Here is a 26,842-nt window from a genome sequence, read left to right on the forward strand (position 1 = left end):
TTTCTATTAAAAGAGGTTTAATCCAGCATGGTTCCTAAATATTAAACATGTACTAGTTTCTGGCTGTGGCATGCAGTACACTTAAAAAAAAAAAAATACAAAAAAATACAAAACAATTGAATATAGAAAGCCCAGATCCCCTGATGTCACAGTGAATGTCAGTAAAACATGACAACAGAGAGGAAAGAAATAGAGGATTTCAAACAAGAAAAGGTCCAATGAGCTCTTTCTCAGAAAAGCAAAGATTATTTATCACATTTGGAAGCAAACAGCTGGTTTGCTTTTATTCCTTCAGTGGTCTGAGAACAGGAGTTGTAGAAGCTGCCTGGTAGATATCTCCAAATCTGGCCAGCACCTTCCCAAGCACCAGCTCACTGTCAGGTACCGTGCTTTTGCCTGTTAGCAGCCAGCTACTATCAGGGAGTTGCAACCCAAGCAGTCATTTTGTTCCAAATGAAATCTGCTTTTGTTGTTTTAGCTCTGTTTTCATTTATTGTTAGTACCATCTGCTCTCATTTTAATTATTTTTTAAGCAATATGTTCTGCTATATTAATTTTTTTAATGTATACTAGTTTCTTTGAAACACAGCTGATGCCATATATGAGAAGCATGCCATGGTGTTTCCAAGTAATACGTGCTTACATGTGGACACACAGCTTGCAAGTTAGGTCGTGCTACCCATGAAAGCACGTTCTTGTAAATTCAGGTTTTTCCCAGAAATATTAAAATAAATCTTGTCCTTTCACAAGGGGGAAGGCTGAGAAAATGGATTTTGTGCAGACATTCTTTAGTTTGGAGGTTGGCTTTTTTACCTCTTCACAGTGGGAAGGAAATTGCCCTCTGAGGGCTCAGGTATCCTGAGTTTTTCAGATACAATCATCTGTTTTGTGGACCCAGCAGAGCAACTACAGCGCTACTTCTCATTGGAAGACCAATGTTGGCAAGACAGAGCATGAGATCAGACAGTGATACCTTGCACGCAAACATGTGCAGGCTCTGATAGGCAGATAGTGTGGTTGGGTGGTATTTGGCAAGCCTTCCTTACCCGTATGTGCAAAAGCATACGTACAAGGGCTTCCACACAAATGGTAGGAAGGGGCTGGTAAGATGCCTCTTCTGTTCTACCACGTATCTGTGGTGAAATTGCAGAAGATGAGAACGTGACCCCATCCAGGCAGCTTAAAAAGCGATAATGTCTGACAAGCCAGCTCACTTAAGGCACTGTTACACTTTGAGATTTGTGCTTGCTGCTCATTTCCAGTTGTCACTTGTTTGTTATCAACATTTAGGCAGTAGATACTGATGTACTGAAACCAGCTATAATCTATGCCTTGATGTGGTTGAGATAGTGGAATGCTCAGACTTGAGATGAATATTGTTAGTTAATCAAGAAAAACATAAGTGAGATAGAGGCATTCTGGGCCTCTTTTCTTTGGCACAGCAAGAAGTATTAAAGCTATAAGTGTTAAAGACTTGGAATTAAGAAAGCATGTTAAAGGCTCTGCTATAAATTTTAAATACTGTGTTCCCATTTACTGAGCGCATTGTACTGCTGAACAACAAAGGGTTGTTTGGATGCAGACCTCTAGCAGGTTGAAATCTGCAGAAGCCTTAGTTCTGTATTGTAAATCCCTATTTCTGAAAGAGTGTTTAATGATATTGGGAATGGTCCTTTGCCACATCACTGCCCTATGCTTTGGTGATTCCATGAACAGTGAAGTGGAAAGAGAATATTGAGGCTGAAGTAAGAGAGATGTTTCAATTGGCAGTGCATTCAGCAGAGAGGAAAGTGCTTGATTATCTTCCCTTCACACTTGGCTGGTGTTTGTTTTTTCAGTCTGAGTCAGAATTGGAGTCCTCATCTGAAATTCAAAACAAACCAAATAAAACACAATAATGAGAACAAACTGGAAATTGGAGCAGCTTTAGCTCTTGCTGAGAGAGACCTGCTGCTCCTCTGTGGGTGCCTGCTTCAAAGGACATGGCATATTTAGGAGGGGGTTTGTAACATGCCAGTTGTTACTAACCTGCTAATACAGCTTTAAATTACATTTCAAAGGACTTGTTGGCAAAAATGCTGCTGAGAGGCACTTGGACACCAGCAACATAGACAACAGTTCAAATGAGAGAAGTTGCAAAGATACTCTTGTTAGTGTGACCACCAAGAGGAAGCCTGCTTGCAGTGTGCTTCCTGTACTAGAGTATTGCTGTTCACTGTGGGTCATGGTTACGCACTGCCAGTTAAACAGATCTGAAAGCCAGAAGCTCTAGGGCATTAAGAAATCCCTATGGGCTTATAGAGATGCATCTTGCCCAAGCATGAGACTCAGCTTGCAAGAAGCAAGAGAATTCTGGCCCCTGTAGTTGAGAGCCATGGTATGAACGTGGTTTTTGTGCTGGGGGAGCAGTGCTTCAGGGTAGAGCTCCTTCACAGTCACATCCCCAACACAGCTGCGTGACTACATGTATGTAAGCTGAAAAGTTTCTCTCTCCATCTCCAGGCTGAGACAACTCTAAACTTTAGTCTAATTTTATACCCTAATCACCTGATCTTGTTCTGAGATCATTTCAAATTGTGGGGATGAATGGTTTTTAATCTTTTCAACAGTCCCTTTCCTATGATCTGTTAAGTCATCTTTCACAAAAATCTGTGCTGCACAATAACTTCTATAATTAGATTTAGGATGTTTTTAAAGTCAGATGGCACACAGCTCTGAGAAACTAAAACTCAAATTCTTGGCTTGTGAGAATCTTTATAAATCGTGAAAATTCCAGTTCTTCTGGTTTAATACTGAGGACCTTCATAATCTGGCTTAGTTGAAAACTTAGTACAAAACTTTGGCAGCCAAGAATGCAAACTGTTGCTGTTTGAGTGCTCTTGCTGTCACATGAAGGGTGAAATAGACAAGAAAGAATCACGTTTCATGCTTTCATGACCAAAAAGATTTTACCTACCTTCTGACTTGCGCCTTTCAGGGGATTCAGAACTGCCTTGCTTGAGAAAAGTAACCAGGTCATTGAATGTTATGTAGAAATCGATAGCATACACTATCGTGGCTACGAATCCAAACACCTAAAATGGCAAAAGTAATGTGATCATTAACAACATGTCTATCAATGACAAACCAAAATAATCTTAACTGAGTGACAAAACAAGATCTTTGTTTTGAAATTGTGTATGATTTGGGATTGCTTGATAGAGATCGGTGGCTTACAGTACTGGGTGTAGTTCTTCCCTAGCTTGTTATGTCTTTATGCAAATTTTATGATGCATAAATTATTGATGCCTAGAGTCAAGTTGCAAAAGGAGAAGCTGTATCTTATTTCTGAACACAAAATGCTGATAGTGAAGTCTCTCTCCTGGACAGCCCATATGCCAGAGGGTCACGTAATGACTGCTTCTTGTTTCACTTTATCTAAGCAAAATTACGCTGTTTAAGCCCAAAGGTGAAATTACTTATTTTGGACCATCCTTAGTAGTTACATGTATTGTTATTGCTGTTTTCCCTACATTTGCGTATCTTTGTTTTTTTGCAGGAACAGTTGAGCTTTATCTTCCTTGTACATCTAGTGAAATTGCAAATCAGAAGAAGTATCTTCCCAAAGTTGTGCCATTATCTTTGAGCAGCAACGTTAGGATGAGAACAGCTATTTGGTGATTCAGAACCTGTTTTCCTAAATAACTGACCATTTCTTCCCTGCTTTTTAGGCACATTCTTCACTTATTAATTGAATAAGCATTCACTACTTGCGGTGGGGTCAAAATTTGTTTCTGATGTATGTTCATACACGTTTGACCAAACCACTTAAGAGGAAAGCTGACATCTACTTACTCCTGCTGCTTTGGATGCTCCATCGCTGTATTTAGAGACAGCAGCGATTGAAATGGCAAAGTAAATGACAGCTGCAGTGACACAGCGCAGGAAATCCTGTAAAATAAGCAATATGACAGCATCAGATCAGTCACATAATTCCAACACACAAAATCCTCTCAGAATCACTTGAGAACTTGGTGTTACGTCACTGGACTTGCCTGATGCTGGAACGTGACTACAGCATTGGTACTTCGTAGCAAATGAACTGTTCATCTGGGAAATACTTCTGTATGAAATATGACTGAAATCTTGGCATTAGCTCCTGAGAGTGCAGCTCTGCTGGGCAGGAGCCATGCCCTGTAACACAAGCAGTGATGTGCTGGAGCAGCCTTATCTGTGAACTGTTCAGTAAATGAAGAACTGCGATTCGTAGGGCATGTGTAAATCATGTGAGCTGAAAGAATGGTATCTTGACCTCTGTTCATAATCAGATCTGCATTTTCCGGGCAGATGGACAGGTAAGATATTGTTTCAGAAGACAAATCCTATCCATTCTGTGGCTGGAGTATGTTGTGGTAATGGATATAAAAAATAAACATACAAGTGCTTTTTTTCTTTGTTTTGGATGATGAAATTGAGATTACCATCTAAAAAGCAGGCAAACTTTCATAGTCACTACTATTGTTTCATCCACCAAGGCCTTCCTGATGCTGTTTTTGTAGATGGTGAGTGCTAATTCAAATCTCACTAGAGTGAACTCTTGCAACGCTGTACCAAAGAGAGAGCCCAAATTGACTGCATTAGTGATTTATTTACTTTCAAAGAATGTACTGCTAGATTAATGCTTCCTTTATATTGCATGTTTTAAGCAACAGAGTCATCTAGTGGTCACTGAGCAGTAATTACCTGCAACTGCAAACAGAAATGTCCTGAAGAGCAGCCAGCGATTGTGTGAGCGAGCATCCCTCTGCCAGCAAGAGCAGCAGGACATCCCCACTTAACACAAGTAGCTGTCTGTCTGCATGTGAGTATCTGTATCTAAACAGCTTTTACCTGAGAATTTTAAAGCAGTCAAGTGTATGCTTCAGTTTCCCCATGTGTAAGAGGAGCATTATCACCGAGACTTCAGCACTGGGCAGACTCAGGCTAACGTTGGCTGCTTCTTAAAACCATTTGCCCAGAACCAGGCATAAATGCTGTGCTCTAATAAAACAGTGCTTTGTGTCAACACCTCGAAAGCTATAGTATGTTGTAGAATGTAAAGAGTGGTTTGGGACCTTTTGAATTAAAGGTAATATGGACAAATTTCTCACGAGGAGGTAAAGCTATTAGCAGCCAGCCTGAACTTCAGTATAGTTGCTTTCCTGAAGTTATACTTCACAATTAAATCTCTGGTTATATTTCACATTTCACTTACTGTCAAAGGCCAGTAGAGTCCTTTAAACTTCTCATTAAGTTTAGAGGCATAGGCAACAAAAAGAAACAGTGCCAGCAGAAATTCTAGGAGTGGTGCCATCATGAATGCAGAAGCTGAAGATGCAATATAGCAGATAAAGATGATAAATGACAGCACCTAGAGTAAAAGGAAAACACTCGTTATTCGCATGGAGTGGCAGAGCCTCAGGCAGCTGAGCAGCTCTGAAGTGTTATTGGGCTGATGATGGCATATCTTGCTTCCTACTTTTTTTGCACAAAATGAATTTTCTTGTTCAGTGAGGGATAAATCTGAAGCCACGTCATTTATTTCAGTGTGCATACAATTGGCTTTCCAGAGAGCTTGGTAGATTTTCACCTATCTGAGTCAATAATTTGTTCTGGATTGTAAGCAACTCTTGACAACATAATTCTGAAAATGGGGTGGAATTTTGCCAAGCAAACAGAGCTTTGAGCTTTCAACCATGACAGTTCTCATTTGGAATGCAAATCATTGCTCGGATACCCAAAGTAAGTCAGCATTTCTCATCTTGTTAGAGTTGAAAGAAATTACATCTACTATTAATGGATAAAAGGGACCGGGGTTAGTTATTCTGTGATTTCTCAGTCTCTGGTTCCAGTTTCTCAGTGTAGACAACTGTTTTAGAGAGTAACAGTATAGCTACCCCCTGTAGATCTATTTACCTCCATAATTTTTCCTAACTCTACAAAATAATAAAAAAGTGTGTTTTCCCATTCCATTGAAATACTATTAATAGGTAATTTATGGTTAAAAGTATTTCTACAATGGGAAAAATGACTGAAGAAAATGTACTTTCACCTAAACCAGACAGTACCAGAGTGCTGTGCTGCTCTTCTGGACATTTCCAGCTTCTGTAGTTGTACGTGGAGATGGGAGGTGAGGGAACTGGGGCAAAACTGAACAAAGTTTTCCAACCACGTACTTTGAGTTGGTCATCTTGAAAAGGATCCAGATCTACTGTCTCATGGTAGGTACCATATTAGACAGCACTTTCTGCAGCTGTAGTTATTATGTGCTAACTTACAACTGGACTGCTGTATCCAGCCTTTCCTCCTGGAGGCACATTTCTGCCTTAGATGTTCAGAGATGGTTTTGGTTGCCGTAACGGTAGGCACTGTCTGAGTACTGGATTAGGAGAATCTTTTTAATTCTAAATTGGGATGCTTCTGACATTCTCACTCATCTAATCTTAAAAATAGACATACTTCTCCCCAGATGGCACCTTGGAAGGCAGACATGGCTTCCTGAATAGTGTAAATGTTCCAGTGGAGATGATCAGTATACTTGCTTCATTGAATTTCAGAACTGTGGCTTTTTTTCATTGCTGCTGGTGTGCGTTCCTGTGAGAGCACCACCTGTACCTCAGCAAATACCCATACTACCCTTGAGAGGTAAGACGCTAATTGCTCCTGTAAGAGTCACTCAGCCCTCAAATACAAGTATCAAAAGAACCCATTTATGTGTAGGGGGCAAATAAGCAGTTCAGTCCTGCTGAAGTGATTTGTTAATGTAAGGAATTAACAACTTTTTGTTCTAAATTCCAGAAGAAGTAGTCAGTTCTTGACCAGGATGACAGTGACTGGAGTGTCCTGTTTTGATTCATTAGGACTGGGTGGTGAAATTTGAGAGGATGTGACATTTTTAGTAAGAAACTATATTTAAGCTTATGCATTGTTCCTGTTTCGTTAGCTTGTAAGAAAGTGGTCTGCATTGGGGCTGTGCTCTGTTAATACTTATCCTGTTATTTGCCTGTTGCTTGCATACTCTTTGCAGCCTTAGCAGAGTTCTGCTACAACAGAGGGAACTTGTTTGATGTATTTTACATGGGAGGAGTGATTTTTTATCAGCTGTATTAATTTATATTCACACTGTGGGTTTTCTTTTGCCCCGGGGGTTGCATCCTTTGAGAGCAATTCAGGAGCCTGAGCTGTTCTTGCTGCTCAGGTCAGTGTGGTTGTGGGCACTTTCACAGTGGAGCAATATTTGCATGCAAAGAGTTCTAGTTCAGCAAACAGCAGAACAGGAGCCTCTGGCAATGGTGGAAGTCTTATCAAAATGAGGCTTGATTTTTTTTTTTTTTTTTACCTTGAGCATCTTTTTTTGTGGGGATGGGAACGTACATAACAAACCAAAAAATTATAATTAAAAATCAGTTCTTTTTAAAGGAACTTCTTCGGTATTGCATTTAAAAAAGGAAATTTTCTGCCATGTAACAATTACTTGATATTGTGTTCCTTGGCTTCTTAAGCTGGCCAGGCATTAGGAAGGCAACGCTTCATCTTATAACCAGCCTTCAATTTAAGGTATAAAATACAGTTAGTTCCAACAATTAAAGCAATGTGCTCTGTAAGGGAGGACTGCTGCAGTGCTGAGGTCATGGGCAGGATATGTGAAGGCGTTTGCCTCCCCTGTGCACAAAGAACAGACCCAGTGCAGCCCATGGGGATGACATGGATGCCAGGAAACAGCTGACATCACTGTGCACAGCTACACACACCCTGCTGCGCTCCTCTCGCTGCTCGTGGCTAAATGTGCGCTGCTCATCTACTCTCCGCAGAGAACAACAGGTTGGCTTAAATATTTTAAAAGTGGCTAGTGGTGATCTCTTTTGGACAGCAGTGTATTCTGTTATTGTTTGCTGGCAGAGAGAAATGCCTTAGTGGTCTCTGCTGTTCAGTTACTTCTCCATTGTGCACCCGGTGCAGGTGAAGCTCTCGGTCCCCCAGATGCAGCAGCGGGGCTGGCTGGCTGCAGCCCAGGGGGCACAGAGGTCTGCAAGGAGGCTGTGCACAGAGCAGGGAGGCTTCGGTCGTGAAGTGCAGAAGACTGAAATGAGAAAAGACAGACGGGAAAAGAGGAAAAGGACAGGCACAAACAATTTCTACATTGACAGGACACAGGACAACCTCATATATTCATACCAGGTTTTGTAAGGAACCAAAAAAATGCTTCGGTGGAGGAAGAGAGCACGGATGGTATGCTGACCTTTATAACAGCGAGTTGAGTGGTTAGGGAGAAAGAACAGCTGAAGGAAAGGGTTTTAAAGTACGTGGAAGAAACAATGGCATGGGAGAAGAATAGAAAGGGAAGGGGGAAAAGAGGGGAAAAAAAGGAACCTCGTCAGAAGGAGCAGTGATTAGAAAGCAGAGGAGCCAGACAGTAAGAGTAAACAGCAGCAGGAGAGACAGCAAAGTGTATGCGTGCATTTGATGTTACCGCTGCTTGGTGGCGGCGTGGCTGTCCCAGATGGAATAAAAAATTCATAGGAAGATCAAAACGACTTCCTTCTCTGAATAAAATTTGAGAATATAATTAAGCTTCTAGCAGCAATCAGCTTCATTAGCAGCATAACTTGTTCCAGAGGAAGAGCCAGAATGCCCAGCTCTGGTGGCCCACAGATCTGTGTACATGCTGATGTGAAGAACCAAACCCCAACACTGTGAACATCCACTTTGATTTCACAGAAAAATGTACCTCGTTGTTATGTTTTTAAAAAGCTGCCTTCAACCCGAGCACAGCAGTCCTGGGCTACTTGAGTTTCTTTATCAGTATTCTGCCAAGGCTGAAGGCTTTCCTTCTCAAAGGAAGTCCAGATTGTCCTCTTGGTATATCAGGACTGCAAGTAGGGCAAGATACGGGAATGGGAATGGTTGGGTGGCCGTTGTCTTAAACGACAGCAGACTGACTGAGACGTGGTGAATTATGACAGTGGAACTGATCGTATGCCGGCCACTTGTATTGGACAAAACAAAGCAGTTTAATGAAGGGACTCCCACCACGCACGCTGCCAGTGAGGTCACTGGGCTGAAGGAATTTGCCAACTTTTTACCCCTGAAAGCCACAGATTGAAAAGGAGAAGTAGAACCCTCCACCCCAGCCAAGATATATTTGCAAGCTGCTTTCTTTGCTTCTGTGGGAGACATTTTTCAGAATGTGGTGGTTTGATTTTTTTGATGTTGGAGAAAAGCAACTGGCTTGGTATTTGTTCAGCTGCACGGAGAACCCCTGATCTACCATGTGGGGATGCTGATAGCTGCATGACTTTAAAGACTGATAGATGAAGTGCACTTCTTGTGACTTGCCAAGCTGCTGGATAATAATGATGTACTCAGTAACTGTAATGAGAAACCCTGAATAAAAGACACTATTCAAACTCTGCACTTAGACAGAACCCCACCCAACGTCAGCGCTATGTCAAAGAGGAATCAGACATTCAAGGCAACAAATGCACAGTTAAAGCTGAGACGCATTTAAACATGATAGACTTAACACGGACTCGTCTTCAAATATTTGGCCCCGTATTTCTTTAGTTGGATGCAGACTGGATTTATTCAGGGGTCTGTGGCTTTCAGGTATTTCTCCTGGCCAAGCTGACGCTCCTGGAGAGAAACTACTGCTGCCTCCGTCCTGCCCAGAGGCAGTGTGCTGTCTGTGGGGCTGCGAGGGGCTCAGGGTGGGCTCAAGCTGCGGCTTTGGGATGGCTCAGAGCTGCTTCCAGCCCGCCTGGCCCTGGGGAAGCCCTGCCAGAGGATGAGACCCCGCGTGCCAGGGCAGAGCGGTTCTTACCGCTCTGAGGAAGCATAACCAACCAGCACTTCCCTGTGGCAATGGAAGGGTGAGTGATCCCATGACCACAGCAGTATTCCCCAAATGTATCATCAACAGCTTGTCTACTGGCTGTGGGGTTGTATAGGGAATTCCAGTAGTAGTTACAATACATAACAAAAGTACACGCCAAATAGCAAAGAGGAATTGGGCTTTGCTAACTTCGAAGTGTGATTTTGTCAGCCACGGGTGCTGTACGAATGGGGCGGTGGGACGTGGAGCTGTCGGGGCATGCCCTAAGGAGCCGATAGCTGCGCCCCGCCACCCGTAGCTCGCCGGCCCTTCCGAATTTCACTTTGATTCTTCGATACCCACTGCCCAGGTGGGATTCTCCTTCCTTCCCACACGGCACTGGTTAAAGTACGTGCAACGAAACCAGCCGTTTTCAACCAAGAAGGGGCTCCCGCCCAGGTGAGGCGGTGGGAGCGTAACCCGGCCCGTATTTTGGCTTTGGCTTCTGCCCGGCCGCCATCCCCGCCCTCCCAGCTCTACCGGCCCGCAGCAGCGGTGCTGCTCTCCGCCCCCGTCCCGCCGCGGGCCGAGCCCCCGCTCAGCCGCTCGCCCGCAGCCCCGCCCGCGGCCCTTACCGCCTCGGCCAGCAGCAGCTGCCCCTTACGGGAGCAGAGGAATTCCCGCGGCGGCAGCAGCGAGCGCAGCCCGGGCGGCGGCTCGGCGTTGGCCCCCGGCTCCTCCATGGCTGCGGCCGCGGGCTGCGGGGCGCTCGGGTTTGGGCTGGGTTTTTTTTTTTTTTGAAGGAGGGAAGCGGAAATCATGACACTGCGGAAACGTGAAAAAAAAAAAAAAGCCAACCCCCAACCTTTCAGCATCCCCAAATGTGCAGCGGCTGCCCCTGGAGGGGCGGGGCGGCTCCGCACTCCCCCGGCCCGGCCCGGCCCGGCCGCTCCCCGCCCCGCGCTCTTCCAAACGGAAACGTGAAAACGGAGGGACGGGAAGGGCTCGGCATCGCACGGCGGCACAGCACGAGCTGCGACTCGGCCCGGGGGGGGGGGGGGGGGCTGGTACGGATGGGCTCCTCGGACACCAGGGAGGGTGGCAAATCTATTCTAAGCAGCGTGCAAATACGCGAGTCGTTTTCACTTCAAGTACACCAAGACGGTTAAATAATGGACTTTTATTAAAGACAATTACGAAATTAATTTTCTTACAAACAGAACAACTTTCAGAAGTTCAAAACGGTGAGATTGTAACAGTGAAACCATATCTATAAATGTAAGAATACTGAAGAATAATTGCAAAACACACAGGAAGCTGAAAGGTGAACATGACAATCCGTATTCTTTAATAAGCAAGCAGTAAAACAATCATCAAGGAACTCTCCTTTTGCTGCAATGGAAATCTTATTTTGCAGGAGCATTCCTTTCCCTTGGTCTACTGATGCTTATCTTCTGGAAAAGAACAACGGCATCAACAACACAGAGAACAAGCAACACAAGACCAAGCACCTGCAAAAGTAACAATCATGCTGTTAGTTTCCTCTGTCATGTACTGCAGTGACTCATCTGCTGTTCTTCAAAGCGGCAGTAATTACACCTCCCTTAGCTGGCCCTGGCTTAGATACATGTGATTCGAGACAGCTGATAAATAACATCCATATTGAAATCCCATCAACCTGTCAGAGAGAAGTCTGCGCCCCGGCTCTGATGTTTGTCTGAGGAGCTGCAAAGGAGGTTCCTCCTTGAAAGGGCAGCCAAAGCTGCATTATGCAAGGCAGCACTTCTGTCCAAACTGAAAACCCCGCTGTCCCTATAACGACTGCCTCGCTTACTTTTGGCCCAAAGTAAAGTCAACATTTGTAGAAACAAGCCTAGAAGGAAAACAACAGTGCTCCTCTTCTCAGAAGCTTTGAACTGGAAACATATTTGAAATTGAAGAAAACATACATAAGTATTTAAAAACATGACTTCAGGCAGGCAGCTGGAGCAACACCTGCAGAACGACTGCGCAGGTGACTCCCAGCTCTCGCCTCTCAGTTCCATCTCATGCATGCTTTGCTTTTATTCGAGCACGCTTTAAAACTGCAATATCTGACCAGCAGGAGCAGTGCTAAGCCAAGCCTTTTCTGGACTGCAGATTTCAAGACAGCTTGTGCACTAGGAACGCAAGCCTAAAGGCAATTCTCTTTCTCTCAGCACTGAAGATGCCATACATTCTGCCCAAACTCGTTCTCCAAGCTTTCTACTTGTCTCCTGCTCTCAGGTTTAACTGCTATTCATCTCACAACTGAGAAGCAGTTCCTAGCAGTCAGTCTGTTTATCACAACGTACCCTTTTTGCTTAGCTTGTGGTACCAACTACGACACCAGCTCTGCAGCTCTCTGACTCTGAAGCTGATTTTAAAAAAAACTCATGGGTCAAGTTCTCTGGGTGGTTTTTCTTCTTTATTTTCTTGGTTCCTCATCACATTTTAGCTTTGCTCGTATTTCAGGAAACTGAAGTTTCAAAACTTTCAAAACTGAGTTTTTCCCCTTTGTTGTTTGCTAGTCGCGTTAGTTTTTCTTTGAATTAATACCAATTGCTTAAGCTAGTGAACTGGTTTGATCATAAGCATATGAAAATCTTCACAGCGAAAAGACCTTTTCAAGTGCCATAGTTTCTCAGTTTGTCAAAGAAAATAAAAAACGTATGCATCACAAGGGAAGTAGCAGCACGTCTGTTAAAGAGCTTCCACTATTTTCAGTAAGGGAGCAGGAGTTTCCTCCTACATCCTGTAACTAAACTGGACAGTGCTAAAAGAATAACGTCTTCTCCCACCCAGAATTTTAAGCTATGGAAGTAAGGGGAGGTTACTCAGAAGATTCTATAAATGAGATAAACTAAACGTGCATCAGTTCTTTTGGTGACTTCTTGGTGTCTTCTTCCAGAACAGAATTATTTTAACAGTCGTATCAAAATGTAACTATACCAAATCCTACCTGCTTTGAGAACCAAACTCATTAATATGTTCCTACTTACTCCTCCGGCCAGTGTCCCGTGGTTGGTTTTGATGACGACTGCAAACAAGCCCACAATTAGGAGGAACAGAGCTGCAATCACTGAGTTGAAAACATCCTGGAAAAGGCAGCGGAGGCAAAATGCTTATTGCAGAACGCACACCTGGAGGACAACGCGAGCAGCTGCCGGTACGGGACAATAAGAAATCGCTGTTGTTCTGTGACAACGGGTGATTAAAGTGCGAGAACCACATAAGACCAACGGTGCCACCCACTGGTTTGATGCTGAAAAGAGCACTTGGGCGACTGAACTTCCTCATTTCACCTCTCTTCGCTTTTTTTTTTTTTTTTTTTAAGTCGAATTTATGGAACTCGGCTATACTTACATAAACTAAAACAACGAGTAAATTAAAAAAAAAAAAAAAAAAGAGGTGAGAGGAGAACTCATTCACGTTAAAGCGAAACGCCTGCGCACTTCATGAGGCGAAAGAGGAGCTCAGCGCCGTGGGAAGGGGCTGCCAGCTCAGGGAGCAGCGCTTCGTACTCCCCGCAATAGGCCGCCCTGCCCGCTCCGCGCCCCGCCGTTCTCGGCGCCTTTCCGCACGCGCAGCGCCGCGCCCCACTCACAGCCAGAGGCCAGAAAAGCCAGGTCATCTTCTTGTCCAGCTTCAGCAGGTACAGCAGGAAAAACAGCAGCGTGATGAGGGCTTCCATCCCCGCCAGCGCCGTGTAGGCTTCGTGGGAGCGGGAGGCAACGAAGCAGACGCAGGCTACGACGGCCACCACCTGCGAGAGCAGAAGAGCCGCTAGCCGCCTGCCGGGCCCCGCTGCGCCCGGAAAGCGGGCACGGGGCGCGGCGCCGCCCTACCAGGCGGGAGATCTTCAGGGCACCGCGTGCGGAGCGAGGGAACGCCGCGTCCACCGCCTCCATGGCACCGCCGCGGCCGTTATCGCCCGTCAGCCGCCGGGCGGCGGCCCGACCGCCCCGCCCCGCCCCGCCACCGGAAGCGGCGTGCCGGCGGCCGGAAGTGGGGGGCGGCCGCGAGCCCGGAGCGGCGGCGGCTGGGATGGGCGATGTGGCGGCTGGGCGCGGCCTGGGCGCGGCCCGCGGCGCTGCGCGGGGCCCGGCGCGGCCTCAGGAGCGGCGCGGCGGCGGGGAGCTGCTCGGCGGGCGGCCTGGCGCTGCGGGGGCGGCCCGGGCCGGGCGGGAGCGGCGGCTGTAAGTGCGCGGGCGTCGTTGGGCCTGCCCCGTGCTCCTTCGTGCTGCGCCGAAGCGGGGCCTGCGAGCTGTGGAGGTGTTCGCGTTAAGAGGCACGGAATAAATGTGTTGTGAAGATCTTCTTTTTGTTATAACACCTGCTTTTTTTTTTTTTTTAATTCCGTTTTAGATAAGCGTCTGATAAAAGAAGATGATAAAAAGACCGTGGTAAGTATTTGCATTTTCTTTGGAAACGTATGTGAAGTGCGCAGCGGCTGTCGCGGAGCGGTGTGAGGGATGTGCCCGCGCCGTGCCCCGCGCCCTGTCGGGCCCTGTCCTGCGTTTACGTGTTATTCACTTCGTTGCGGTAACGCAGTTTTTAAAAGCAGTAATGTTTTTCATCAGATATGCATCGAGGGGAACATTGCAAGTGGAAAAACAACGTGCCTGGATTATTTTGCACAGACGACCAGTATCGAGGTACTGGGTTTGCATTTCTTTCTTTATGTCGTACAGACTGCTTGCTATGACAAAAGCACAAGGAACTTAAAGCTGTTGTCTTTTCTTAGGTATTGGGCTGGGGCAGCAGGCTGTGAGCGAGTGCTCGTGCTGCTGCGCGTTGAGCCATGCACTGCCTCCCCCGGCTACTCATAGTCAGACTGCGGAAGAGATTTGTGGATCATATGTAGTAGAGTAGTTGATGCTAGAATATCAATAAAACCTGCAAGTAGAATAAAAATACAAACTTTGTGATTGTTCTTTATAATTGCTTAGATAGGTATGGTATTTGATTTCATATTCGTTTAAACAAGATTGGGGGTAGGCACGGCTGATGTATTTTAAACAAAACGGATTAAACCTCAGTGAGCAGTTGCTTTTGTGTGCTTCTTAATAATTCTTTCAGTGGACCTGGGAACAAATTTGATAAAAAGTCTCAGAATTCCCTGTAGAAGTGCTGGGTTTGCAGATGTTATTTGTTAATGATCCTTTTGGAATAAATTATTATTAACCCCAAGGATAGCAAATGATAATTTGCATTTAGTGCAACATTTTTAAAAAAAAACCCAGTTAACTGACCTGATTGGATGGTGCTGCTGGAGTTTTAGACCTTCACTGAAGCAGGTGGGGCTTTTGTGGTAGACAGAAGCTTTTCTGATTGATTTTAAACATTATTGAAGTTCTGAATGTGTGTTGGTTTTTTAGATCCCAAAAGTAAAGGCAATCCAATAGCATTCTGATCTTCTGTTCTTTTGCTAATGAATGTTATCCCATGCGAAATCATTTCATGAAGAAATGAGCAGGATGTTGAAATGAAATTGCTATCAATTCTCAGCTAGCCATTCTTCCCGCATCGTATTGATAAATGACTTGAAAAGTGAGATTACATTCAGGATTATGTAATCAATCCAGAGTTTTGTTTTGATGATGTGAAAATAACAGTATGGAAATGATTCTCGTCTATTTTTTAACATTGTTCATCATTACATTCTGTATTTCAGGATTCATTACTGTTAATTAAAGGGGGATGAGCTTTTCAGTACATGCCCGGAATGCTCTGACTTATTAAACAAGTATTCATTAAAAGTAGTTGCAGTGTTGTAAGGCTAGATATTTCAAATCTAATGTACGTTTAACATGGAATATTTTTTTTAATAAGGTCTTGACAGAACCGGTGAATAAATGGAGGAACGTTCGTGGTCATAATATCTTGGTAAGCACCAGGAACAAGTTCAGCAATTACAATCATTGTTCTTTTAGAAATCCTTTAAGGAGGACTTTTTATGAGTCTATAAAATTGTTAAGAAAGGTGTGGGCATAATCTCATACAGCAAAAATAATGCTCTGTGATGCAAAAGAATCTTTTTTTTACTGTGATGAAGACCTGCATATAATGGGCACATTTTTTATAAAATGTAGTTTCAGCAGAGATTGCCATTGATCTTCACATAGCTCAGTGCTGAGGGGCAGCGTGCCTGCCTGCTTTCCAAACACTGCAGCTCTGCTGAGGCAGCACGGCCTGGCTGTACGAAGGGATTGCAGGTAGAGGTACAGGCATAGTATTGGATTATGCGGGGTATTTTATGGGGTGTGAGCTAAAGACTTCCACAGAAAGCCAAGCCCTGATTGTGGCCATTGTTCTGAAATTGGCTACTACATTTTTCAATGAAAAGAAAAATGTGTTTAGTATTGGGCTCTCTCACAAAGTGAGAGGCGGGTCTGATCCATGAAAATTGTTTGACTGCTAAAGATACAGAAGGTTCAGTTCTGGGCATTGAGAGCTTCTGTTGTCTTTTGGGTAGTTGCCACTTCTTGTAGCCGTTCTTTGCAGGTTTGTCACTTTGTCACATCTGTGCTCTGAGGTGATAATCTAAGTGCTCTGACCATATCTGCACGTAACCTTTGCTGGAATGGTTTAAATGGATTGTGATGTCAGCTTTCCCTGCTTGGGTGATCACCTCCATTGTCAAAATCCCGATGTTAGCTGAGATGTGTATCTGTGCTTAAACTCATGTGGAATTTGCTGTCTTACACAGTGTTGTGGATACAGCCTAACTCATGTGTGCCTGAACACGTACCTAATGCCGTTACTGCTTGTGTAGGTCCTATAGAAAAGTCAGTTTTTCCTTCTAGGAGCTGCTGATACTTTCCTGTCCTTGTTATTAGGAGAAGGGGAAGCACGCTGGGCTGTGTCAGGTCTAATCTCAGCAGTCTGTCTCCAGATTAGTTTTTTGTTCTCCCTGTGGACAAGGAGAAAACGAGGTCAGGACGATACTGTATTTCTGCACTGCAGGATAGACTGATGCTTGTCAATACTGGAGGAGTTGAAGCAATAAGAAGGAGAATCTGAGAAGTTGCAGAAAGCAATTGAGAAATGCTTTGAGGGCCTCTTGGGGAGAAGCAGTTGTAATGGTCTGTGTTAAAAGACACCTTTTCTGGGGCCCAGACCGTGCTCACTGGAGCTATCTATGCATTTCTCGTTGGACTGGGTGTACTGAGTCTGTCACTGCACAGAAATATATCAGCAGATATGTTTTTTAATTGGTAAATGTATTTGACCTGTCTTAAATGAACTGTGCCTTGGTCCTGGCTGTTTCAAATGCAGAGAAACAAATACCTGTTGGCTTCAGTGCCCGTTCCACCCGTCCAGTGTCACAAGGACCACAGCTGTAGTTCTGTAGTTCTTAGCTGTGTGTTGTGGAGTGCAAATGATTACTTGCTTCAGAACTTATTGGCAGCTGCTTTATGGCATTTTTTAGCAATTCTGATGTAGTGCATAAGTTTATGAAGTACACAACTTCCTTTTTTTTTTTTTTCTCCACTTTTTTTTAAAAAAACAAAAAACAAAAAACAAACCACAGAAGAAAACAAAAACTACAGAGCCTTTGTCTTGCTTCCATCTCAAACTCCAGGGCTTAATGTACCAGGATGCTTCAAGATGGGGGATAACCTTACAGACTTACGTACAGCTTACAATGTTGGAGCAACATACCAGACCAATGGTAAATAAGTACATATTTTTTTTTTTACTTGAAGTGCTATTGTTGATAAGATGTGGTTATGAGTATGAATTTAATCTTGCATCCAAAAATGAGTGTTGTCTGTGCATTCTTTCTTTGTTTCTGTGGTGAGTATACATTTATGATGCAGAGGTACTGTTGATAGGCTCTGCACGTGCTCCAGAGAGTGAAACATCTGCTTTCTACTAGCTGAAAACCTTTGCTTCCCAAAACTAGCATTGCTTCTTTCGCAGCATCCTTAAGAGCTAGATTTGCAGCAGCATCTTCATCGCACAAACCTTTGGCATGCATTAGTTAAGTGTGAAGATACTCCACTGTGTTTAGCACAGATTTAGCTATTGCTGCTTGTGTTTCTCCTAAATGCTTCCACTAAAATTTTCCTTTGCTTCATTTCAGATGGTTTATCCCTTTTTTTTCTTGCATCTTTTTCTTTCTCTGTCTTAATTCACGTGTTCTACCTTCTAATCAAGATCTGTTCATTTCTCTTCCCTTCAAACACCTTTTGATACGTTCTCTGCTGTGTTTTCCATTCCCTGATGATAGGATATGATCTTAAGTAGCACACTTAAACCTTAACGATTGTTCATGTATTACATTTTATGAGTTAGAATCAGGGCATTTGTTTGGCATCTGTGGAGATGAAAGAAAACTAAGGGCAAACTAAGTTCTGTTTTCTTGCTATAATTTCTCTGCTGTAAGGTCTGTGCTATTGACATGGTAATACACCTGAAGGTGGCAGCATTCAGGTAGCAGCAGTTCCTGCTGCCCTGCATAATAATAAGCAGCTATCAACTCAGCCAGAGTTGATAGCTGCTTATTTTGTGCCCCTAGTTAGTTTCAGCTTCTGAGTTGAGTACTGCTGTGGTTACCTCAAAACTTGTGTACATATGACAATTTAGTTACAAATGTGTTTAACAATGTAGTGATCACAAGTGAGATTATTTACATGGTTTTTGTGTTTACCTTCACCAATGATTTCTTATATCTCAAGATTTGAAAGAACTGGTAATGTTATGTATTTTATAACGTACAGGACATGATGAGATTTAAAAGAGACAGATGCTGAAAAAATGTGAGTTGGTTGGTAACTGTTGAATTTTATTTTGTAGATTTCTCCAGTAAGAATGATGGAGAGATCGATTCACAGTGCAAAATACATTTTTGTAGAAAATTTGTATAGAAGGTATGGTATTTTGTTTTCTACTTTATTTTCTTTGCTTAATTAAATTAAAAGAGAAATAATCAACCAATGACTTCTTTGATAATTTGCATCTGAATAGTCGGTGCTTTTGGTCAGCTCTTTGCTGGAGCGGCAGAGTGCTTTGTATGGGGCGTGCTGTGTGCTGGTAGATTAAAGCCCATAGGATGTGGGCCAGGCACGAGCATTCTTCAGAAATGCTGATGAGTTTAGAACATTTTAGTATTTTTAGAACCATTTAAATTGAATTTATCTGCTCTCCAGCTGAATAAATCAAAACAAACGTACTGAATAGCTGAAAAAAAATGGGGTTATAAGGAAAAATACTGTAGGAGAGAGAGAACTAGATGGTATTACCAAACATAGCATCCAGGGTTATCTTGTTTTGCAAGCAGGAACTCGAGCAACAAGCCTAACAGCCCTCACGTGGTATGGCTTAGAATCGAGATTCGTAGGATCAGCACAGACTGAAAACCCTTTGGTCAGCTGCTGAGTAAAGAAAGAGTGAGAACTGTTGATCTGTAAATGTCAGTTTCTGAACTGGGCCCTTCCTCCCAGCCCTGCAATGTGCTTGGGCAGTCAAGTCTAACTGAGGTTATTTTGTTCTGGGGAATAATACTGTGGCCTCAGATAGAAACAGCACGTAAAACCAGTTTCTTAGCCTTGTCTTCAGGGAGGACAGCTGCATGCCACAAGATGGCATCTGTGCTTCGTAGCCTTCTGGTCAGCTACGGAACTGGTTTGAAAGTTACTGAAGGACAGTCAGATGTGAGGCAAACAGCAGCAGGAAGAGACGTTATTTACCCTGTCTGTGTCCAGTGGAAATGCAAATGGAGTGTGTTTCTTGTTTTGAGTTAGTGATTTTTTTTTTTACTGTAGACAAACAGCTTTTGTCCCAAAAGAAACTAAGAGGCTCAGTGTGCCTGTGCCAGCTCTGTGTAGTATTTTCATAATAAAAATTTGAAGGACATTGAAAATGTTTCATGGTTTTAGTGTTCTTTTATGTTGAACAGAAGGCACTTGCTTTGTTTTGTTACAACTGATGAGAAGCCAGCCAGTGGTACCAATAGTAAACCAAAATATGAGTGTGTAAAAGGATTATGAATAAAACAAGAAGAATCCCTTGCTATCAATGCAAGTCTATACAAATCCTCCTCTAGGTGAATGTTGAGTTTAAGCAAGGGGTGGAGAGCTGTGGAATATCAGGGATCCCAGCTCTTCTTTGATCCGGTGTCACTCAGGATTTGTGTTTTGGCTTTGCAGGCTTTTTCCCAGAGAGAGAAATAGAATAAGATTTACGATGGTGATGGAAGGCTTAAATTGTGAGCAATTGCTGAGAGCTTCTCTGGCATGCACAGATACACGAGTGTCCGAGTTCTTGTGATTGCACATCTGAGGTTAGCACTGAAAGACACGCTCACGTTAGGTGTAAAACTGTAGAAGAATTTTTAATGTGTGCACGTGAGTATATATGGTATTTTATAGGGTAAGCCTGAAAAATTCCCTTTGTCCCTCTTGAGTTCCTAGTTATTTTTGATATACAGCTATTTCCATTTGTTTAATTTTGAAATAAAACCTTTACTTGGTAGGAGACAAATGTCAGCAAACTTCTCAAAGATACAGCAAAACCTGCATCTTTATGGACCTTGAGCCAGACCAGGAATCCTCATGTGATTATCCAGGGAACTGACACAGGGAGGGCAAAGGCATGTTGTCTACAGAGATCAGTGCAGAATTGAGGGTGTATCCTTTAGGGTAAGAATGGTGGAGCTTTTTCTTATTTCTAATTCCCTTTGAGCTTCCTGTTTTCCAGAGAGAAGTCGCAGAATTGGTATTCAGCTTACCTAGATACCTGTTACCCAGAATGTACGCTCATTGATGCATCGGAAGAGCTGTGTTAACCAGCTTCTTGGGTGCTTTGGAAAGGAGGATATTCAGCTGGATGGTAGTTAAAGAAGGGAGGTGGCAAGAATTCTAGTTTTGCTTTCTTGCATACTGAAATGGAAATATCTTCCTGGGTTATCTTTATTCAGTTTTGCAAGTGATGAAAAGATGTTGCCAAGAGAACGGTTGAGAAATCTGCGGAATCTTTTTCTTCAGCACTATTTAAAATGTTGCAATTGGTCTTAATCATTCAGCTGGGGAGGTCAGGAGTCTCTGAAGAAGACATTTTTCTTCCCCTATATTCCTGTTACAAAGACATTTAGGGAAAAGTGTGGAGTATGGCTTACTGTAGTTTATTTTGAGGACAAAATAATCCAAAACTAATACTATTTGAGTGCTTAAGAATATGGCAATATGTGAAGACTCCAGTACCAGTAAAAATATCATATGTGATGCTTAATAAGTAATTTGATTTATTTCCTTGATGTTGTTATTTTTTTTCACTGCTCTTTACTTTGGTTTCTACAATGAATTGTCAGTGCTGCTTAGTCATTCCAGCCTTTCTGGTGTCATGCAGTTCAGGTGTATTTGAAATGATCCTGACATAAAGAGCTTGAGTAATAAATACAGTTCACACTCATTTGTTATCATACCATACGTGTCAGTGTAACCTTATTTCTTCTTAGTCACCAAGTAACTATTTCTTAGCTGTAGTAGGGAAGGTTTTTTTAACTGTTAATAATAGAAACTTTATGCTAGTAAGCATTTTTAGATAAAGAAAAAGGTAGGACTTTTGTATAAATGGTGCTTTATAAGACTTCTCATGTAGGTTGTGTTTTCATTTTACACATGCTGGCATAAACACAGATTACTTCTAGTCAGGTTTTTTTTTTTTTAAATAAAAACAGTCCATATGAATTCAGAACTGATCTTTGTGTGTTGTTAAATGAATGATAATTTTTATGTTTGTTCAGTGGGAAGATGCCAGAGGTGGATTATGTTGTCCTGTCTGAATGGTTTGACTGGATCCAGAACAACACCGATGTTTCAGTTGATTTGATAGGTAACATTTTGATGGGACCTGGAGGGGCATGTTTGTGGGTGGGTTTCTTTATTGTGAGGAGAAAAACTTTTTTTCTTTGACCATAAGTAATAACATTATTCATTATGATAGTGGCTGTGATGCTTAGCATCAGACAGTGTGAATGCATTGATACTTCATGGAGTGATTAGCAGTAACGCCAACGGGGGAAGTTCAGTGATGGTACTTAAATCAGGATCCTTTCTGTCCATAGTTTGTAAAGTTTCCTCTTTGGTTTTAGAGTTTATCCTTAAACATAGCTACATAGGTGTTTTTTTTTTTTTTTCTTTAATGACAGTTTACCTGCAGACATCTCCTGAAGTTTGTTATGAGAGATTAAAGAGAAGATGTAGAGAAGAGGAGAAAATCATTCCTTTGGTAAAGAGTTTCTTCAGCATATGTGGTTACAGTGAGCATAATACATAGCAGTGCCAATCTAAATACTAAAATCACATCCCAAGTGTGTTTCAAAAATTTACTGGAGTTGTCTGGAGGAGTTGGACTTGATGATTCTTGGGAGCCCTTTCCAATGTGAGGTACTCTTATTGTTTCCATCGCAAATTACAACTTCAGTATTTAGAATCGTAGAATCATTAAAGTTGCAAAGACCTCTAAGATCATCTAGTCCAACCATCAGCCCATGCCTGTGACTGTTCTAGACCGTATCACTCAGTGTGGCGTCTGCCCTCTTCTTGAAAACCTCCTGGGATGGTGACTGCACCACCTCCCTGGGCAGCCTGTTCCAGTGCTTCACTATGTAATTTTGATTTACAGTATAAACATGTTCTGTCACACGTGTGCACTTTCCCAAGAGTTGTTTTAGTAATCTGTGTACTATAGCTGACTGCTGTGGTGGAGTTGTGTGTAATTGGAATGCCTCTTTTCTAGGAATATTTAGAAGCTATTCATCAGCTCTATGAAGAGTGGCTCATTAAGCATACCCTATTTAAAGTCTCCTGCCCAGTGCTTGTGAGTATAATTTTAGTTATAACTAGTTAAGCATGTGGGGCATTGTATTCTTTAAAAACTAAGAATGTTAATTAGTGGTAAAAGTAAATAAAGCTGCTTTATTAATAACCTGAGAAAAAAAACATCTGTGGCCGTCCACAGTGTATAGTGGATGACTGGTCTTCACCTTTGAGGTGGAATTTGTGGGGTGTTCCTTTGTGTTGGGCAGCAGGATCAGACACGCAGCTTTCCAGTGAATGCCAAATTCTGAACAGTGAACTAATTGGACAGTATTTTTAGGAGTGTTTCAGTTTGGCTTCAGTGACAGATATTTTTGCTTCTGAGCAAAACAGAGCGTATGCTGTAGATATTTCTAACGTTAATGTTTTTGTTTTGAAGGTTATTGGAGCTGACCACGACATGCAGAAAATGATAGAAAAGTATGAAGAAAACCGGGACCAAATACTAAACCCATATAATATGCAACAGCATTTATAGAAGACTGTTGTGGTTATGTTTTTTTTTTTATGAAGTCTGATTCAGGGACAATTTTGAATATTTGTAATACTTATGAATTTAATGGTTTCTGCTTTAGAATTACGCCTTGTAGGATGTGAATTTCTCACTACGAAATGTCCAGGAACAAGTCACAAACAGAATATGAGGTAATTCCATTCCAAGTTTTTAGGTTCCCCATCCACTTTACTGCGTCAGTTAAAATGTGTCTTTCTCTCATTTCCATTTTGCTGCTGTTTCCTATAAAATAACCTTTTTCTTTTCCCCCATGACAATTCTGTTTTTGTAATGTAAAGGAATAGTTCCGTGCAAGAGGTGGGATGTCCTGTTGTGCATCATGTTCAAGTAGCTTTGTTAAACAGCTCTGGTTATGTCAAAACAGGGGGCGTGGGGGTTCTTTCTGTAATCCTGCCTGCCGTGGTACATTTCACTGAACTCTCTTCTGCTTTACATGACGTCACAATACAGCTGTAGTTCTGAAGGTAACTATGCATTAGCATAGTCCGTGGAATTCAGAGGCGAAAGGGTAGTTAAATAGTCTTTGAAACTGATTGCACAGTGGTTCTGAGGGTTTTTCTAGGCCAGGTTTTTTAAAGGGGCTTATTTCTCTCATTTTCATGAAATTGCCTTCTCATAGCTGAGTTGAGGTCTAGTGAAAATACGGCGTTTGGAACTCTGCACTTCCTTTCAAATTGTGATATAAATACTAAAAATAATTGATTTCTTAAGTGCTCTGGATTCTTAAATATTTGAGTTGATCTTTTTTTATTATTTATTATAATGACATATATGAACAGTTCTTTGGGTGTACACCTTGATCACTTTATTGTGGCTTGGGAAATAGAGAAATGTAATGGGTGTTTAATTCTTGTGGTTATTTGCTTAAGTGTTGAGTTGCTTTTCATTTCTGCTTTACCCTCTTAAATGTTGTCTTCCATTGCTTACTGCCTAAACATCTGTAACTTATTGACAATAATTTTCAGTTACTTGGCTTTTTCATGTGTTACTTGACTATGAACACTCCACTTCTTTTATTTTGTGGTTTTATGGTACCTGTATATACCTGAAGATAGCTGTAGCTGAAATGACTGCAGCTTTTTCCAAGTCAGGAGATGCAGTTCATTTCTTCCAGTGGGATTTTTATTTATTTATTTTTTAAATCAGTGCAACTTAGTAATGACCGATGCACGGAGTGTTTCCAAGTGAGTACTAAATAAGTGTGCTGAAGCTTGTGAACCCAGTTCTGTTCTTCTGTTTTAAAGCTTTTAAATTCTAGCTTAAAAGTAAGATTTTATGTGTTAAATAATTATCATACTGAAGCTTATTTGTTCAGGAATAGTGATCATTCTGGAGACATTCTGGTAAACTTTCAAAGTTCTTTTTGTCTCTTAGAGAAGAAAAATCCTCTCTAGAAATAGCTCTGTAAGTTTCAGTCATCTGCAGATTGTTAATTGCAGTTTGAGTTGCAGAAGCCAGTGGTATGTGTTCTGCACACTAGCCTGGCAGTCCGGAGAAGAGCCACTTAGTAGTTCTGTACGGAAAATGCTTGTAATTTAGTACCTCGCAAAAGTGACCGTGGTGAGTCAGTTAGCCTTTGTGGTACTGTTTCCCCATACCTCGAGAGCCTGGAACAGTGCGTAAACCATTTAAGACAAAATGATTCTTTGCCATTTAAGCTCCTCCAGTTTTTTTCTGGTTTCCTGAGCCATAGGTTTCACTTTGTGTTCAGTGGCCCACGATGGAATTTTCTTCTGGAAACTTGTCACTTTATGAGCATTTTGACATAATATCCTGTCACAGTGAGTTCCGCATCTAAACTGCAACCTGTGTGAGAACTGATTCTCTGTTCTGTATTGCATACCTAATCTGGATGGATATCTTTTCCGGACTTTACCATTTAGTTTATTCTGATGGAGGTGTCCTAGCAGTCAGTAACATCTGGGAGCAGTGCGGAAACTGACTTGAAGAGACAGTCTGGCAAAAATTAAAATGTTAAACATTTGCATTTTCTTCATCTGCCTTTTGTGTGCTCTCTTCTGGCATGAGAAGGATGTTTAAATCTTACTTATTTGATTAAACATTTTGGAGGTGAACGTCCAAAACTGTAGGTCCTAAGAAGCTTTGATGATAATTGTGTTCACTGGTGTAATTAGCATGCAGAACTACTGCCAGCACCAGGAACTAATCCAACATCTCTTTCTCAGTGCTCTTCCTCCTGCAGAGGCTGGGTATTCTGCCATCGGTTGCAATTAAAATGTTCAGACCCGAAGCTCTCTGAACTCTTGCAAATAATGGCTCTCCTAGCAAGTTACCGTCCTGTCTGAGGACTTGGAGAATTTAGACCTTCCTGTAGAGTATGGGGGCTGAAGTAATAACTGTGCGTTTCTAAAGCACATTAAAGTCAGGTGAGGATTATGTTTTTTTACTTTTTGTTCTTTTACAGCATTTGGTTAATTGCAGCACTTCCGGGGGCTAACAGTTGCATGTTTTCAGAAAGTTTAGTCTCAGAACAAACTAGTAGTTCTAAGATTTATTCCTACGTAAGAGAAATGTAATCTGTCTAGTCCAGATGCCATTTATCTGGTTTTTGTTGTTTGATTGTTTTGTAACAGAAACTGGCTTATAATAATTTGTTGCCTTATTTTAGGATAAGGGTTAACTGTTGTGTAAATGTACACCTGTAAGAGTGATCCCTCTGAACACGTACAGAAAGTCAGGCAGGAGAGTAACACAATAGAGGAGCTCTGGTTTTCACTTGTGTACCATGCTGCTTAATTTTATTTATTCTTATGCCGGGGCTTTGAGGTGAACCCTCTGTCTGATACGTGATTTATTTCTCCCTCACATCTCCCCACAATAAATACTGAGCTGTTAGGACTTCTACTGTAAGTAGGCTGCTCTGCACGTGCTGCTGTATTCTGTTCCATTCCTGTCCTTACTATAGGGGGTTTTACTGTTTAATGCTGTGAAAAGGTAACTTTTAGGATTTATCAGCTGTCTCACTTAAGAGAACAGTGCCAATTAACTTTCACTGGACGGAGCCTTTAGTGGCGATTGTGGATTACTGGTTGTAACTCTCCCAGTGTTCAGATGGAAGTGAAGTTAAATAAATAAACGTGATGTTTTAGAAATTGTGTGGGTTGTTGGTTTTGTTTGTTTTCTTTTGCTTGTTTGGAGACCACTCTGAACAGTAGAGACGTTTATCTTTGCAAAGCCCTTCTCAGTCCCCCTTGGGTATGCTTTAGTTTATGTCTCAGCGGACAAGCTGTATTTTAAGGTCTTCATTTATAATGTGAAGCAAATTGTAACTCTTTGTTCATTCAGTGCCTGCATGCTCTCCGTTTGTCTTCACGCTGAAAGTCAGTTTACATTATTAGCTTTAAAAACAAAACAAAAAAAACCCCCAAAAAGTTGATTCTAAAGCCAAACTGTTAAACACCTTAGCTCTAGACAGGACAAGGATGTATGTGTGATAGGAATGTTAAGGGGAGGGAAAACGACTATTTAAATAAACCCATCAGGGAGAGGTTGTGCAATTGAATAATATCAGCCAGCTCCTGGGTCTGCTGCCTAAGCTCTGTGTCTGCACTGATCAAAAGAGAATTTCACTAATCCGAGGCTTGGGAGAGCTGAGCCATTCAGAGCGGTTGTGTGTAGCATATAAATTTGGGA

General features: G+C 42.3%; 3 protein-coding genes across 4 annotated transcripts; 1 reads left to right on the forward strand and 2 right to left on the reverse strand.

Annotated features, from left to right (window-relative positions):
- CMTM3 (CKLF like MARVEL transmembrane domain containing 3) lies at nt 1-10,830 on the reverse strand. The gene is made up of 5 exons (XM_021408366.1): nt 10,465-10,830; nt 5,234-5,389; nt 3,835-3,930; nt 2,957-3,074; nt 1-1,863 (listed from the first exon to the last, which is right to left on the reverse strand). The coding sequence occupies exons 1-5, from the start codon at nt 10,702-10,704 to the stop codon at nt 1,835-1,837; spliced, it is 639 nt and encodes a 212-aa protein (XP_021264041.1). The 5' UTR covers nt 10,705-10,830; the 3' UTR covers nt 1-1,834.
- On the forward strand, nt 6,601-26,304 carry TK2 (thymidine kinase 2, mitochondrial). 2 transcript variants are annotated; one of them, XM_021408365.1, is made up of 10 exons: nt 6,601-6,663; nt 14,216-14,253; nt 14,431-14,505; nt 15,683-15,736; nt 17,436-17,525; nt 18,653-18,726; nt 21,600-21,688; nt 22,005-22,084; nt 22,595-22,675; nt 23,054-26,304. In XM_021408365.1, exons 5-10 carry the CDS (start codon nt 17,442-17,444, stop codon nt 23,150-23,152), a joined length of 507 nt encoding a protein of 168 aa, XP_021264040.1. In that variant the 5' UTR covers nt 6,601-6,663; nt 14,216-14,253; nt 14,431-14,505; nt 15,683-15,736; nt 17,436-17,441; the 3' UTR covers nt 23,153-26,304. The 2 variants fall into 2 exon arrangements, with proteins under 2 accessions (XP_021264040.1, XP_021264039.1); XM_021408364.1 differs by lacking the exon at nt 6,601-6,663 and adding an exon at nt 13,902-14,046.
- On the reverse strand, nt 11,148-13,854 carry CKLF (chemokine like factor). The gene is made up of 4 exons (XM_021408368.1): nt 13,696-13,854; nt 13,455-13,613; nt 12,850-12,945; nt 11,148-11,340 (listed from the first exon to the last, which is right to left on the reverse strand). The coding sequence occupies exons 1-4, from the start codon at nt 13,756-13,758 to the stop codon at nt 11,236-11,238; spliced, it is 423 nt and encodes a 140-aa protein (XP_021264043.1). The 5' UTR covers nt 13,759-13,854; the 3' UTR covers nt 11,148-11,235.

The sequence above is a fragment of the Numida meleagris genome, chromosome 10, assembly GCF_002078875.1.
Source record: "Numida meleagris isolate 19003 breed g44 Domestic line chromosome 10, NumMel1.0, whole genome shotgun sequence".
Taxonomy (NCBI): domain Eukaryota; kingdom Metazoa; phylum Chordata; class Aves; order Galliformes; family Numididae; genus Numida; species Numida meleagris.

What these genes read in the sequence shown, in the direction of transcription:
- CMTM3 (XM_021408366.1), bottom strand. Translation starts at nt 10,704, where the DNA reads ATGCTGAAAGGTTGGGGGTTGGCTTTTTTTTTTTTTTCACGTTTCCGC. An exon ending in AGCTGCTGCTGGCCGAGGCG is followed by an intron (nt 5,390 to 10,464) that starts GTAAGGGCCGCG and finishes CTTTTACTCTAG; the next exon opens with GTGCTGTCATTTATCATCTT. An exon ending in TGAAAGGCGCAAGTCAGAAG is followed by an intron (nt 1,864 to 2,956) that starts GTAGGTAAAATC and finishes TTTGAATTTCAG; the next exon opens with ATGAGGACTCCAATTCTGAC.
- CKLF (XM_021408368.1), bottom strand. Translation starts at nt 13,758, where the DNA reads ATGGAGGCGGTGGACGCGGCGTTCCCTCGCTCCGCACGCGGTGCCCTG. An exon ending in CCCTGAAGATCTCCCGCCTG is followed by an intron (nt 13,614 to 13,695) that starts GTAGGGCGGCGC and finishes CTGCTCTCGCAG; the next exon opens with GTGGTGGCCGTCGTAGCCTG. An exon ending in GGCTTTTCTGGCCTCTGGCT is followed by an intron (nt 12,946 to 13,454) that starts GTGAGTGGGGCG and finishes TGCCTTTTCCAG; the next exon opens with GATGTTTTCAACTCAGTGAT.
- TK2 (XM_021408364.1), top strand. Translation starts at nt 13,902, where the DNA reads ATGTGGCGGCTGGGCGCGGCCTGGGCGCGGCCCGCGGCGCTGCGCGGG. An exon ending in GTAGAAAATTTGTATAGAAG is followed by an intron (nt 18,727 to 21,599) that starts GTATGGTATTTT and finishes ATGTTTGTTCAG; the next exon opens with TGGGAAGATGCCAGAGGTGG. An exon ending in AGGAGAAAATCATTCCTTTG is followed by an intron (nt 22,085 to 22,594) that starts GTAAAGAGTTTC and finishes CCTCTTTTCTAG; the next exon opens with GAATATTTAGAAGCTATTCA.